The sequence below is a fragment of the Vipera berus genome, assembly GCF_964194415.1.
Source record: "Vipera berus genome assembly, chromosome: 16".
NCBI classification, from domain to species: domain Eukaryota; kingdom Metazoa; phylum Chordata; class Lepidosauria; order Squamata; family Viperidae; genus Vipera; species Vipera berus.
In genome coordinates, this window is record NC_138219.1 from 10405515 (window position 1) to 10419333 (window position 13819).

Sequence of the window (13819 nt, forward strand, 5' to 3'; positions counted from 1 at the left end):
CTGCCCCTCCCCCTCCCCCCTGCCGGGACCGCGCGCTCCCCCCCTCCTCCCCCCCCTCGCGTCCTCTCCCCGGCGGCAAGTCTGCGGAAGAAGGCGAGAGAAGCATTCAAGCAGCAGCGGCCCCTATTGGCCGCGGGCCGTCAGCACGGTTGCGGCTCAGGCGGCGGCCTCCAGGAAGTCCCGCCCCCAGGCCAGAGGACGGCGCAGGCGCAGGCGCCGGTCGGGCCCATTTCCGCTTCCGCCCCGCTGCAGCCGACGTTCCGCCTCCGTCCGCCGCGAAACCCGCGGCCTTCTCCTTCCCGGGCGCGGAGGGAGGCCGCCCGGCCGCCGGTGAGGAGCTGTCTCGGTCCCCGGTTCCCTGGGCGCCCCCCCCATCCCGGCCTGGGTGAGCGCCCGGGCAGCGACGGGAGCCGCGGCCTTGCAAGGGCGAGAGCGAGGCCCGCCGGGCGCGTGTGCGCCTTCCTTCCTTCCTTCCCCCCCCCCTCGGCCGTTCTCAGCTTCGCGCGACCCTCTTTCCTCCCCAGCGCCCCGCCGGAGCCTTCCCGCCAAGATGGCGCTCTCGAAGCGGGAGCTGGACGAACTGAAGCCGTGGGTGGAGAAGACCGTGAAGCGGGTCCTCGGCTTCTCCGAGCCCACCGTGGTGACCGCCGCGCTGAACTGCGTCGGGAAAGGGATGGACAAGAAGAAAGCGGCCGGTAGGTCCCCGGGGGATGGGGGAGGGCCGGGCCGACTCCGGCCCTCCTGCTCTGGGGCTGACCTCTCTGACCGGGGATGGAGCTGCAGGGCGGGGCCGCCGAATCACTGGCCGCCCAGTTCCCTCCCGATGCCTTCCCATCCGAGGGAAAGGCGTGATGGCTGTGAAAGAGTCCAGTTGCCTTGTTTTTTTCCCTCCAGGCATTTGGAATATGTTGAGGAAAGGAGTAGTTAATGTCAGAAAACAAGGTCCTTGTGGTCCATAGTGGCAGGTTGATTGAGGTGGGGGGGTTTGCACTACCAAACTGTTTTTTTTCTCTCTCTCTTCCCCTCCCTCCCTCTGTCTTCCCTCCCTCCCTCTCTCTCTCTCTCTCTCTCTCTCCCCCTCCCCCCTCCCAGATCATCTCAAGCCCTTCCTGGATGACTCCACCTTGAGGTTTGTTGATAAGCTCTTTGAAGCCGTTGAGGAAGGACGAAGCTCTCGACACTCCAAGTCCAACAGTGACCGAAACCGCAAGAGAGAATTAAAGGTGAGCTTGCTTGTTTTTGCATGAGGGGAGGGGCAATTGTCAGCAACTGGCAGTGTTGCTTCATTACGTTTTATTCTTCCAGAGATGGCTATGTGCTGTGGTCCCTAAAAGTTAAAGGGGGGGGGGAAAGTACCCTTTGATTCTGTTTTCTTAGTGGTCTTCTTGTCTCTTGACCACTCTGCCCCTTAATTCTGCAACCAGAAACCATCAGCAACCTTACAGAGATGATTATAGCAACTGTGGAGTATCTTTGCTGTTGTATGAAATTAATTTGGACTAGAGCTGAGAACACCTGGCCTTAACTGGAGAATGCCTATAATGTAGGCCCCAGATTAAAGCACATAAACTCCACCGAAAAAATGGCAGGACAGATGTACAGAAAGCCGGCAATGCCTATAGGTGCCGGATGCATAAGCTGTTCTAGGCTGATTTTACTGCCCCCAAATTGTTGCAGATGATCACATGGATGGAAAAGACGCCTGTTGGGAAAGGCATTGTAGCAGTTATCTCGGGGAATTGTAGGGGGATCGGTAGGCATTTAAAGCAGATATTTTGGGAGGGAACTCCCATCACCCACAGCTGGCATAGCCAGTGGATGGATAGTTCCTCAAAACATCTACATTCGATGGTCATGTTCTGCCCTTCAACATACTTTTGGGTGCTATAGTTTTATGGTTGCTTTGAACTGAATTGCAGGCCTAGAAGAAGCGGAAGCTGAGCATTTGTGCTTTGCTCTGTAAGGAACGCAGTTATTTGGGTCAGGCTGAAGGTGGCCTTTGTTGATATTCTCTTATGGCGATCAGCCAGGTCTTTTCCTGTCATCCTTGGCATAACAGGTTAATGGTCTCCTGTTCTCACTGCAGCCAATATGCATGGTAGACGGCCCCATTAGGAAGTGATGCTGTTCCGGAAAATTGGGAAACCTTTTGCTTATGGCCTTCTAATACGGTTTCTGTCACAGACATCTTGTCATGGCTAATTCAGGGGTCCTGCTTCATGGCTTGGAAAAGCCCCTTCTTCAGTCTGTCTTGAACATCTGGATTGGGGTGGGGCAGGGATTTAGCTGCAAAACAATCTTCCTTGGAAGCAGCGAGTAGCCTGTAGATAAACAGGTTTATCTCTGTTTTTTCGTCCCTATTTCCATATTGTGTCATTTCTTCCTAGTTCTTCTATTGATTGGTTTTATATAGATGGGTTAATATCCTTTAGCACCTATGGATTTCTTCTTTTCTCCTCCTTTGGTTTTTCTTGAGGTCGTGTAGAAGCTGTAGTACTTTACAGGATGAATTATCTTCCAATGCCCAAAGACTGGGCTTTGAAATGAGGAAATACCCTAGTCTCTCTTGATAGTGGCAACCTCAGATCGCCCTTGTTTGATGCTGGTCGGCCATTTGCTGTACAGAAGCAGCAAAGCAGCAGCTTGAGACTGTCTTCCACACTTTCTGCTGTGCCAAGCTACTCCTTTTTTCTTTAAAATTGTGTTTCTGAGCACCTGGAAGTTAAGTAGGGAGTGGGCAGTTCCTTTTCCTGCGGGCCTTCATGCATTCCAAATGCAACTTCTATTCAAAGGGTAACAAACTGCTCAAAAAAATCTCCTTGCTCCTGGAGAATCACTTGCTTTGTTTTGAGTTGTTGAAAGTGGGATACAAGGGCCAATAGAATTGGGGGGGGGGAAATTCAGGGTCCAACTACTTCATGAGCCCCATGATTCATTCTTGTTGGGCATCGCTTCCTCCAGAACCTTGTAACACTGCCCCACTGTTTTTTAAAAAACTTAGTAAACTTGGAGGTTTTCTCCTATTTCGTTTTCTTGTCAAGAGATTCGCTTTTAACATCCTTCACTGACTTTGGGGCTTCCCACTATCCCTCTCTTCAGCAGTTGAGTAAGGAAAGAAAAAGGTCTTCATTGTAACTCTTGTTAAACAAGAGAGAAATACTTGTCAGTGGGCTATTTTTTACCCATCGATCGACTTGGAGACCCCGCCTGTTTCTTGAAATCACTGGTATTTAAAGCAAAGACGTCATAGACTTCCCCATATACAGGCTTCGGTTGCAAGATTAATTTCTGTCCCACCCACCTACCTTCCAGGTTGCTATTTTCTTCTGAAAGGAGTCTGCATCTTTTCTCAAACCCCCCCCCCCCCCGGGAGTGAGAGCATTTCTTCCGCAGGGAACTACCCGTTTCTTTGCACTGGGCTTATCTTGCAGGGACCTGTCAGGCTACGGGGGAAGTTCAGGAACTGAACTGCGGTGATCTACACTCTTCATACTATGGGCAAGCCCTTTTCTCTTAAACTTGTAGGTGTGTCACGATGTGCCCTGGTTTTGGACGAGGAACTGTCCCTGTAAAGTATGACTCAAAATAGCGAAGAAGGAGGTTCAGCTGTCGCTTGCAGATGGTTTGTATGCCTACATTTTGTTTTTCTTTGGGACGAAGCAGCAGCTGTACAGCACGAGTGGGCCTTCCTCCTTGGCATCTGCCTCTGATCTCTTTCCACGTAAGTGGAGAAGGAGCCGGCCTATGGAGTCCAGACTGAACTTCATCCTTCTGATTCTCTGTGGAACGTTTCTGTTGATTATTGGTTCCGCTTCCCTTTTGCTTTGCCTGCAAAAGATACCCTGATTTGTATAAAGCTTATCTCTTCTCAGCAGTGTTTTTACTGCAGATAAACTCCCTGTGCAAGACTTAGCCCAATTCTGCTTCAGTTTGTCAGTAATATGTTTTCAGAGATCACTTTATGCATATTTATTTTGGGTTCCAGTGCACTTTGATGGATCATGTGTAGGGGACATAAAGTACTTTGACGATTAAAGGTTAAGGCTGCTCTCTGAAAACAATTTCTGCATTTAACGTTGTATGTACCTTTTTTGTGTGTGTGTGTATCCTTCTGATCTTGTACCTGCGGTAATCATCTTGCTCTCCAGTCTCTCCCAGAATCACTTGCCATTGGCTGGGCTGCTGATGCGAGTTTCCTTTGGGGGAGAGAGGCGTATCTCTGCCCTTTTCCATTTTGAAAGATCAGTTTTGAAGCTAAAAAGATGTGAATGGAGTGTTGTATCTTAGCCTCTCGCAGAAGGACTAATCTTTTGTGCTGAAGGGTTGACATGTCTTGCAAGTTTGATACTCTTCATTCTAGACTGGGCAAAGCTTGTTAAACCTGTCATAGAATAGTTTGCATTTACTTTTCATCGAGAGCGGTAGGACAGACTCAGGTGTGTAACCTCTTTCCTGCATCTCTGATGGGGAAGAACTGCTTTCGTCTTAGGTTTTTACTTCTATAAAATAAAAATGATACAAAAGTACGCTTCAAAATGCTATTTTAAGTCCCCATTTCATATGCTTTCTAATGTTCAGAGCAGCCTTCCCCAACTGCCAGGCCTGGTGTGTGATGTGACCACTCAGTGGGCCCTAGAGTGTTGGGGTGACTCCAGAAAGTCCTGGTTCAACTGCCCATTCAGACTCCATTTTAGTGGGTGGTCGGGGCAGATATGGCGGGTGGGAGCAGAGCCCTCCAGTCCCTTGGAAAGGAGGCGGGTTCAGAGATCTTAAAGCGTCTCATTGGACAGATTAGTTCAAATTCCTTCATTGCAGCAGAGAGAGACCTGCAGCTTCACGCAGGAAAGAGCGGCTCCCCAAACCTCCCCGAGCTCTCCTGCACCTGTGGGCATCATCCTGTGGGCGCCTGGAGTTGCTGCCGCCCTCGCCAGGCCCTCTTTCGCCACGGCTGCCGGGCACTCTGGTCTTTTCCTGGAGAGAAGCTGTGTATTTCCAGTAGCAGATGGAGAACGTTTACGTTATTGAAAGTGTGGCCTCGCTTTATGTTTCTGGGATGCACTTTGAGACTTTCCTGGGAGTTGCCGCTAAAATTCCTTCGCTCTGTTCCGTTTGTCAGGATGTCTTTGGGGATGACTCGGAGATTTCTAAGGAGTCCTCAGGGGTCAAGAAACGGCGCATCCCTCGCTTTGAGGAGGTGGAGGAAGAGCCCGAGGTCATCCCTGGCCCACCCACCGAAAGCCCAGGGATGCTGACCAAGCTTCAGGTTTGCTGCCCTTGCGTGTCCGGAAGGGGCTTGACCTGCAGGCGTGCTCCTGCGTGTCAGGAGGGCTGCCTTGAGTCACCGATCCCCTTGCTTAACTCTGGTTTCTGCTTTCTTGACAGAGAAGGCCCCGTCTCTAGTTCTGTAAGCTGGGTGGTGGTCCTCACGAGGAGGTCTTGAGCAACTGTCAGGTTGTTCTCCATCTTGAGTGGATAGAGCCTCTCGAGGAGCGCCTCATCCACGGCCGGAAGAAATACTTGGGTTAGGGAGAGTAGAATTGCACAGTTGCTGTGGATAAATGGGATTCAGCGTCTGGTGCAGCAGAGCCAAGAATGACTTCGGAATGAAAAAGAAGCATTTGCTAAAGAGGAAGCGTAGCACAGTTTGCCTTCTTTTCCCTTCCTTCAGATCAAGCAAATGATGGAGGCCGCAACACGGCAGATTGAGGAGAGGAAGAAGCAGCTGAGTTTCATCAGCTCCCCGGCTCCTCAGGTACTGGGACCTTCCTTCCTTCCTTCCTTCCTTCCTTCCTTCCTTCCTTCCTTCCTTCCTTCCTTCCTTCCTTCCTTCCTTCCTTCCTTCCTTCCTTCCTTCCTTCCTTCCAGTGAATTTCTGCATTGAGACTCCAGCCTCTTTCTCTGCCTCTTAACATTAAACCATAAACCGTTCCGTAAACCAAATCTGACTTTCTTGGCCTCAGCCTAAAGCTCCGGCCACCACTGCTCCGGAGCGCCTCCCGATCGGGAACACCATCCAGCCCTCGCAGGCAGCCACTTTCATGAACGACGCCATTGAGAAGGCCCGGAAAGCAGCGGAGTTGCAAGCCCGAATCCAGGCTCAGCTGGCACTGAAACCAGGGCTGATTGGGAACACCAACATGGTGGGGCTGGCCAACCTGCATGCCATGGGGATCGCACCACCGTGAGTATTGGTACAGGCCGCCGAGCATCTGAGGGTCTGTGAAATGGGGGCCTGTCAGGGGAGCTGACGAGACTCAACTGAATGATTTGTTCCCATAGGGCAGAAATACGTCACATGGGCAGCAACGTGCAATCCCCATATTCACGGTAAGCGAGCGGTGGCCCACCGTCCTCAGCAAGCGTGCTGCAAGAAACACATGGGCAGCCTGCCCTGGCCAGGCCCTTCCGGGAGTGGGTAGGACCGCATTTTCAGTGGCTCCCAGCCCCAACCTCCTCGGAGGGGGGCCTGGGCCAGAGAAAGCCTTATAAGGCTTGGCAATGAATTTAAGGAGCGTGGTCATCTGCAGAAAGCAGGACCGTCTGGGGCTGCCCCCCTGTCCCAAAGGGTGTGAGATTTGGGTTGGTCGTGGAGCCCCCAGATGGGCTGTTTCTGAACAGTCGGGTCATATTTCCGAGTATGGTGGCTCCTGACCTGCCCAAGCGCAGGAGAACTGCCTGGTAACCCAAGCTGTGCTGGGGATGTCTCGGCCCAGGAAGGTGGAGCTGAAAGACCAGAGCAAACCGACGCCGCTGATTCTGGATGAGCAAGGTCGCACGGTGGATGCCACCGGTAAGGAGGTAGAGCTGACCCACCGCATGCCGACGCTCAAGGCCAACATCCGGGCTGTGAAGAGGGAGCAGTTCAAGCAGCAGCTGAAGGAGAAGCCCTCGGAGGACATGGAGTCCAACACTTATTTTGACCCCCGGGTCCCCATCACCCCAGCTCAGCGGCCAAAGAGGACTTTTCGTTTTCATGACAAGGGCAAGTTTGAAAAAATAGCCCAACGGCTACGGACGAAGGTAGGGCACTAAAGGGGGGGGGAACTGTGGGTCACTGAGGGAGGGAGGGAGGGGCTTCTCCTTCAGTTGCCTGAGGAATAAGCTGGCAAGCAGGGACAGATGGTGGAAACCCTAAACGAGGCCTTTCCATCACCAGCAGGTGCCTTCAGGCATCCTCTCCTTCCGGCTGCCCCCCCCAAATAAAATGAAAATGAAAAAGGAATTGTGCTTCTAGTAGATCTTAAAAATGTCTCTTTGGTCACCAGGCCCAGTTAGAAAAACTCCAGGCAGAGATCTCACAAGCTGCCAAGAAGACGGGAATTCACACCTCAACCAAATTGGCCCTCATCACTCCCAAAAAGGAGGTGAAAGAGGGGGACATTCCTGAGGTGGAGTGGTGGGACTCCTACATCATCCCCAACGGCATGGACGTGTAAGTGGCTCAGAGGTGCTTTTGGGAAGGTGCAGGGCACCCAGGATGCTCAGAGCAGCTGCTCTTCTTAGACGCCAGCCAGCTCAGCTCCAGGTGGTTCTAGGGAGAGCATCCTCCCATTGTCCTACTGGGAGTACAATTCCACTCCTTTGGCAGATAACAATCACGGTTGTCCAGGTGTCTCCTTAGCTTGAGAACTGAGGAGTGCTCTGAAGGATGGCCGGTCGCTGCATCTTCTAGATCAGGGGTCGGTCTCCAATCCCCGGGCCGTGGAGCGGTACTGGGCCGTGGCATGCCAGCAACCGGTCCGCACAAAGAAGCAAAGGCCCAACCATGCGATGTAGGCAGCCTGCCAAACCACTCCTCCGTTCCACGGAAAAACCTCTCTAGGGAACCGGGTCCCTGATGCCACAAAGGTTTGGGTTGCTGTTCTAGAGGGAGACGAGGGCCAGGAGCAGATGCCAAGGAGGAAAGTACTAGTTGTTTGTAGAAACTTGCCCTGTATCTTGGTTTTGTAAAGTGTGTTGTGTCCAGACCAGGCCAGGTTGAACAGGGCTGCAGATGATCTGGAAGGGGATGAGTTGAGATTGTTAATGGGGTGGATCTGCTTTCCTCTTTAGAAAAGCCACTGATCTGTTTAAACGGGAGGACTATTTTGGCATCACGAACTTGGTGGAGCATCCGGCTCAGCTCAGCCCTCCAGGTAGCCCCTCCTTGAAGCTGCCCCCTCTCCACCTGCCAGCTCCCTTTGTAAAGGGGGAGGGTTAGGGTTAGGGAGCAGTTGACTCGCCAGAAAGCCAGAGGAAGAGCCCCCCGATTCCTTGCCTTTATTCGGGGGCGGGAAAGGCAATGATGTATCTTACTCTGCAGTGGACAGTGACCTGCCGGTGACCCTTGGGGTCTACCTGACCAAAAAAGAGCAGAAGAAACTTCGTCGCCAGACCCGCCGGGAAGCCCAGAAGGAGCTGCAGGAGAAAGTCCGACTCGGCCTGATGCCCCCTCCAGAGCCAAAAGGTAGCAGCCTCTTTGGGGCAGCCTGAGGTGGGAGAAGCCTCTTCAGGGACGCCGGCGAATGCCCTCGTTCCTCTTCTCTCTCTCTCTGCAGTCCGAATCTCAAACCTGATGCGGGTTTTGGGGACAGAAGCTGTCCAGGACCCAACCAAAGTAGAAGCCCACGTCCGAGCACAGATGGCAAAGAGGCAGAAGTACGGCTAATGTCTCTTCCTTGCGCTGTTTGCCATCCACTCCCAGAGTTTGTTCCCTCCCTCCCTCCTTCCCACTGACCAAGGATTCTGGGGGAGGATCTGGTCGGGCTCTTTTGGCGCGTGCTGGAGCCGATGAGGGGGCAAAATGTTCAATCCCTTTGACCATCTTCCATGAACAGTCTGATGCTTTGAGACCAGTTGGTGAAAAGCGAGGTTATAAATACGCAAAGCAGTAAAAGTGGGAAACTGAACTGAAGGAGAGGTGGGTGGGGATGTGTGTTCTTGCCACAGACCTTCTGACTGGGGTAACCTGGGGAGGGGCAGCTTGCAGGAGCAGAAGCACCCCAGCAGAGGGCTTAGGTGGGCCGCATTGATGTGCTTGCAGAGCTCACGAGGAGGCAAATGCTGCCCGAAAGCTGACAGTGGAACAGAGGAAAGCGAAAAAGGTGAAAAAGCTTAAGGAAGATATTTCGCAGGGAGTTCACATAGCTGTTTACAGGTGAGCGTCTCTCGTTCCTTACTCCCCTGCCCTGTTGCAGCTTCCCCTCCCCCAGCGTGACCCGATCTGTTCCTTTCTTTGGCCCCCAGAGTCCGGAATCTGGGTAACCCAGCAAAGAAATTCAAAATTGAAGCTAACGCCAGCCAGTTGTACTTAACCGGAGTTGTGGTTTTACACAAAGATGTCAACGTGGTGGTGGTAGAAGGAGGTAAGGAGGTGGGCGAGCAGGCTGGGTTGTACCACACTCTGCATTTCTACGTCTAGAACCTGCCTAGTTCCAGGAGGAGGAGGGGGAAAATTCAGGAAGTCTGCACTTGTTTCAAGGCACCGACGGTTCTTCCAGCCTGTTTTTTATTTTTTTGAGGGGGGGGGGGAATGCAGAACACATCTGTCCATCTGCAGAACGGGTCGCAGAAATAGCATCACTTGGCGCAACCTGGAGTAAACAAATGAAACCGGCTTCAGGCCGTTATGTCAGGGTAGGCCAAGTCTCCAGAAACGTGCGCTTTGAGAAGCAGCACAAGGAACTCGTCTCTGGCTTTTCCTTTGAGAGTCTGTCTATGTTTATGGTTGGGACCACGAGGGGAGCACTTGGCACAGGTGCTTTCTTAAGGATCAGGAATTCAGTCCTCCTCCCAGTTGTTGTGTTTGTGAAGTTGTGCTTCACCACTTCTTGTGATGCTGCCTGTCAGTTCTACCTTTTCTGTTTTCTTTCCAAGGTCCCAAAGCACAGAAGAAATTTAAGCGGCTCATGTTACATCGAATAAAATGGGATGAGCAGACATCAAACACAAAAGGAGATGGTAAGAAAGCGCACTTCTGCCTGGAAATGCTTATCAAGCGATTAAGTCCATAAAAGCAATTGACTGTGGGCTACCAAAATGCTGAAACTCAGAAATAAACCACTCCGCAGGGTGATGGCCTGGAAGCACGTCTTGTAAGCTCTGGCAAGAGCCCCACTGGAACAGGGGGAAGGGGAGAGGCAAGGTCAGGGTCTCCGAAGGCTGCACCTGGCTCAAGGACCCGGTGGTTCTTCCAGCTCTGTCCCTCTGCAGAAATAGCGTCACTAAGAAAAGTGACCGATTCAGGAAGGCAGTACGCTGCAGGCCTCGCTCTCAGCGTCGTCTTCCGAAGAAGACAGAAAAGCGCCTGGTGCCGTTTCTTCTTTGGGGGGTTGCAGGCAAAGCTCGGGCTTCCTATGCCCAGGAAGGAAGGACCTGGAGAAGCAGAAAAGTTCCCCGGTTGGGAACACACTGAAAATGGAGCTTTGAGTGCCAGTTTTTAGGTTTAAAAGATTCTGCTTAGAGAGAGAGAGAGAGAGAGAGAGAAGAATTCCATAATAACTCTTTTTTCTCTCAGCTGTTGTATTCTTCTGTTGAATAGATTTGTATAAATCTATTTCACCATCGGTCTCGGTTGACAATCGACTTATAGCAGTTTTAAAGAAATCAAGTGATCTGGAAAGGGGCCGCCCTCCTTTACATTGAGCTGGTTCTGAAATTGAAAGACTTGAAGGAACTTGGAGGGCTTCGTGAACTGGTCTTTTACTGTCGCTTCTTTTCACAAGCTACTGAGCTTGCAGAGGTCTATATCCCATCTTTTCTAAAGGGCAGAATTGTCGCCTACTGTTTGAATAAAAGATGTTTCCGATCTGACCGATCTTGAATGTACTTTTGAATAGACAAATCCATCTTCAGTTGTTTCCCCATTCTTACACCCCCTAAGCAGTTTATTTTTCTTGCAGACGATGAGGAATCCGATGAGGAATCTGTAAAAAAAACCAACAAATGTTCCCTGGTTTGGGAGGTGAGTAATATTTATGGTCTAACTGATGGTGATTCCCAGTGTCACTAAGAAAGTCTTGGTTTTTATTATTTATTTATTTATTTATTTATTTTATTTTATTAGATTTCTATACCGCCCTATTCCCGAAGGACTCAGGGCGCTTTACAGGGCAGCATAAAATACAATATAAAAGATAATATAAAATTAAAATACATTAAATTAATTAAGCCCAACAATTAAAACAATATTTAAAAAGCTAAAACCCCTTCAGTCCAAGCCTGATAGATCGAAAAGCCAGGTTTTCAGGTCCCGGCGAAATGACAGGACAGAGAAACGCCTTCAGGAACTGAACTATGGGTGCTCTGTACAATTGTCCCTTCTCTTTCATTCAAAAAGTGGGAGATATGAGGAATCGCTCTAAAGGTTACTTCAGCTAACACAGTTTACGGTTTTAGCATGTTGTGCTCAACCATCCCCTCGTCTTCACCACTAAGCAACAGGCAGGGCAAGGAAAGAGGAATTATATGCATTTTGTGTGCTTCCAATCAATGCATTGCTTAGAGGACCTGCAGTGCAACCCTCAATACGTGGGCTGGCTCAGAGTCTCTCCTGCACTCTCTCTCTGTCCTTCTAGGGCACGGCCAAGGAGCGGAGCTTTGGCGAGATGAAGTTCAAGCAGTGTCCTACTGAAAACATGGCACGGGAGCATTTTAAGAAACACGGCACTGAGCATTATTGGGATTTGGCTCTGAGCGAGTCAGTCCTAGAACCCACAGACTGACGGCCTTTTCTGGAGCCGCTTCTCACATTTCTGGGTGTTTGATATAAAGAGCAAGAACTGAGCAGAAACATTAGACTCTGTTTACCCACCCACCCCCAATTCTCACAAATTCCTCACAGTACATAAATGCATACAATTAAAGGAAATATTTTTCAGATCCAAATAACAGGTTTTGATTTTAATGTTTGGCTTTGGACTAAAGCCACTTGATGCACACACCAAACTTTCCTGCCAGGCTGTCCGGAAGAAATCAAGTTGAAACTTAAAAAGCAGCAGAAGCCATTTATCAGCCAAGTCTCCTGAACTTTCCCACAATACTCTATATCAAGTATTTATACTGATGAAAAGTCCTCTTGTCAGAATAGTTATAAATTTTTCTTACGGTCGCAGACCAGCACAAAAGTTAAAAATTAAAATAAATACATTTTCTAAAAACTATTGGAAAATAACTAAGCAAAGTAGTAATACGAATAGGGATCTTTAGTTCTTTAGGGGCGTTTTCCTTATTTCGTTGCAGCAGCACAAAATTTTGCTACTGCATGAACGGTGGCTGGATTTGAATCCTGAAGGAGATGATTCATGTAGAAATTACCTGATCTCCCTGGAAATCTGTCTAATAGAGGGAGAATGTGGGTCGATCTGATGCTCCTGTAGGACTTGCAGCGCAACACAACAATTATTGCAGCTGTGGGATAGTTTATCTAAACAAGTAGAGATAACATTTTCTATGTACTCCGAAACATTGACCAGATTGTTCTTATTAAGAGAGACAATATAAATATTTAAAAGCAAAATCTCTACCTGTTCGGATGAGGGTAAGGCAGTCAAAACCCATGAATGTAAAGGCAGCGAGACACATTTACATCTGTGCAGAGCTGTGATAACTAGGGTCACTAACACTTTTAAATCTCCCACCAGCTTTGAGTTAACCCAGTAGCCATTTAATTCCACCTCTGAAGAGACCCAGGTTTCCTGTAGGAAGAGGACATCAAATTGAGATATATAATCAAAAAAACTGGTCTTTTGATGGGACTGACAGCCAGCGAAATTCCACATTGGAAGGGAGAGGATAGTCATTTGAGGGCCATCAGGAGATACGGTTCTGTTGGTCTGGGAGGTCAGCGGCAGCCATTTATGGCCTCCTCCAATGGATGATCTGACTCATATCTGTCTTGCATCAGCTCTTGGGGGTCTCTTCTTCAGAGTGGATGTCATCGACACCATTTAATACTAGCCTTGGAGAGCGGAGGGGCTGCTCCAGAGGAGTCGAGCAAAGAGATGTAGGCAAGGATCCTCGTCCATTCCCTGATTTGTTGCTGGAGTCCCCATGGAATATGCCAGTGACTCCTCAACTGCAGGATCCTCTACTGGCTCAAGAGGATACAGAATTCTATGTTTTGTAGGGTAATCCATTATTTGCTAAGGGGTAACAGGCTTGGGCTTTGTCGGCTCAGGATGTTTGACATTCTCGACAGCGGCTCGGCACGCATCCGCTTCCAATTTGGGGCACCTGGGAGCCATTCTACAGCACAGATCAATCCGCCGACCTTGGCAGCGAAGAAGCCGACTCAAGGAAGCCAAGATTGCTCTCCTGTTATTGCAGTCGTTTTTTAAACTCGGTTCAACATTTTTTAAATAGGATTCCTTCTCTGCCACTTCTGCAGCCCCTGGGGACGGAAAACCGTGCCATCCGGTGGTCCAGGTTGGTATAGCAGCTACAAAAATAAATATTTTTAATGGCATTTTAAGATTATTATTTTATTATTTATTAAAACCTTATTAATAATAAGCCACGATAGACCTTAACCGGCCGCCCTTCTGGATGGAGCGGTTGCTGGAGGAGTCCTTGCAGAGATTCTATATCCCCTCCTGGCCCGCCCTGGACTGAGCCCCCCCCCCTTGATTAAAATCATCCAGAAAGGTTGAGAAGCGACTGGATTAGTCGGACCCGCAAGGAGGACCCCGTGGAGCCTCACGGATGTCCGATGAGACTGTAGCTTTTAGATGACCTCTCCTAGGCCCGGTGAGTTAGAAACCACGCCCTCGGGGCCGGCGGAGGAAGGCGCTGACCGGCCCTCTGGCGCAGAATAGTCCGGACTGTCTCGGGGGAGCCTGGG

General features: G+C 50.2%; 1 protein-coding gene across 2 annotated transcripts; it reads left to right on the forward strand.

Annotated features, from left to right (window-relative positions):
• Nucleotides 1-232: 232 nt before the first annotated feature.
• On the forward strand, nucleotides 233-11868 carry PRPF3 (pre-mRNA processing factor 3). 2 transcript variants are annotated; one of them, XM_081340890.1, is made up of 17 exons: nucleotides 233-330; nucleotides 525-695; nucleotides 1093-1223; nucleotides 5117-5263; nucleotides 5669-5752; nucleotides 5961-6181; nucleotides 6280-6327; nucleotides 6714-7020; nucleotides 7266-7432; nucleotides 8053-8135; nucleotides 8303-8446; nucleotides 8538-8637; nucleotides 9023-9136; nucleotides 9226-9344; nucleotides 9856-9939; nucleotides 10881-10942; nucleotides 11556-11868. In XM_081340890.1, exons 2-17 carry the CDS (start codon nucleotides 551-553, stop codon nucleotides 11700-11702), a joined length of 2103 nt encoding a protein of 700 aa, XP_081197016.1. In that variant the 5' UTR covers nucleotides 233-330; nucleotides 525-550; the 3' UTR covers nucleotides 11703-11868. The 2 variants fall into 2 exon arrangements, with proteins under 2 accessions (XP_081197016.1, XP_081197017.1); XM_081340891.1 differs by lacking the exons at nucleotides 233-330; nucleotides 525-695 and adding an exon at nucleotides 3526-3622 and having other exon boundaries at nucleotides 1103-1223.
• The last annotated feature ends 1951 nt before the right edge of the window (nucleotides 11869-13819 follow it).

What these genes read in the sequence shown, in the direction of transcription:
- PRPF3 (XM_081340890.1), top strand. Translation starts at nt 551, where the DNA reads ATGGCGCTCTCGAAGCGGGAGCTGGACGAACTGAAGCCGTGGGTGGAG. An exon ending in GCCATGGGGATCGCACCACC is followed by an intron (nt 6,182 to 6,279) that starts GTGAGTATTGGT and finishes TTGTTCCCATAG; the next exon opens with GGCAGAAATACGTCACATGG. An exon ending in CGTGGTGGTGGTAGAAGGAG is followed by an intron (nt 9,345 to 9,855) that starts GTAAGGAGGTGG and finishes TTTCTTTCCAAG; the next exon opens with GTCCCAAAGCACAGAAGAAA.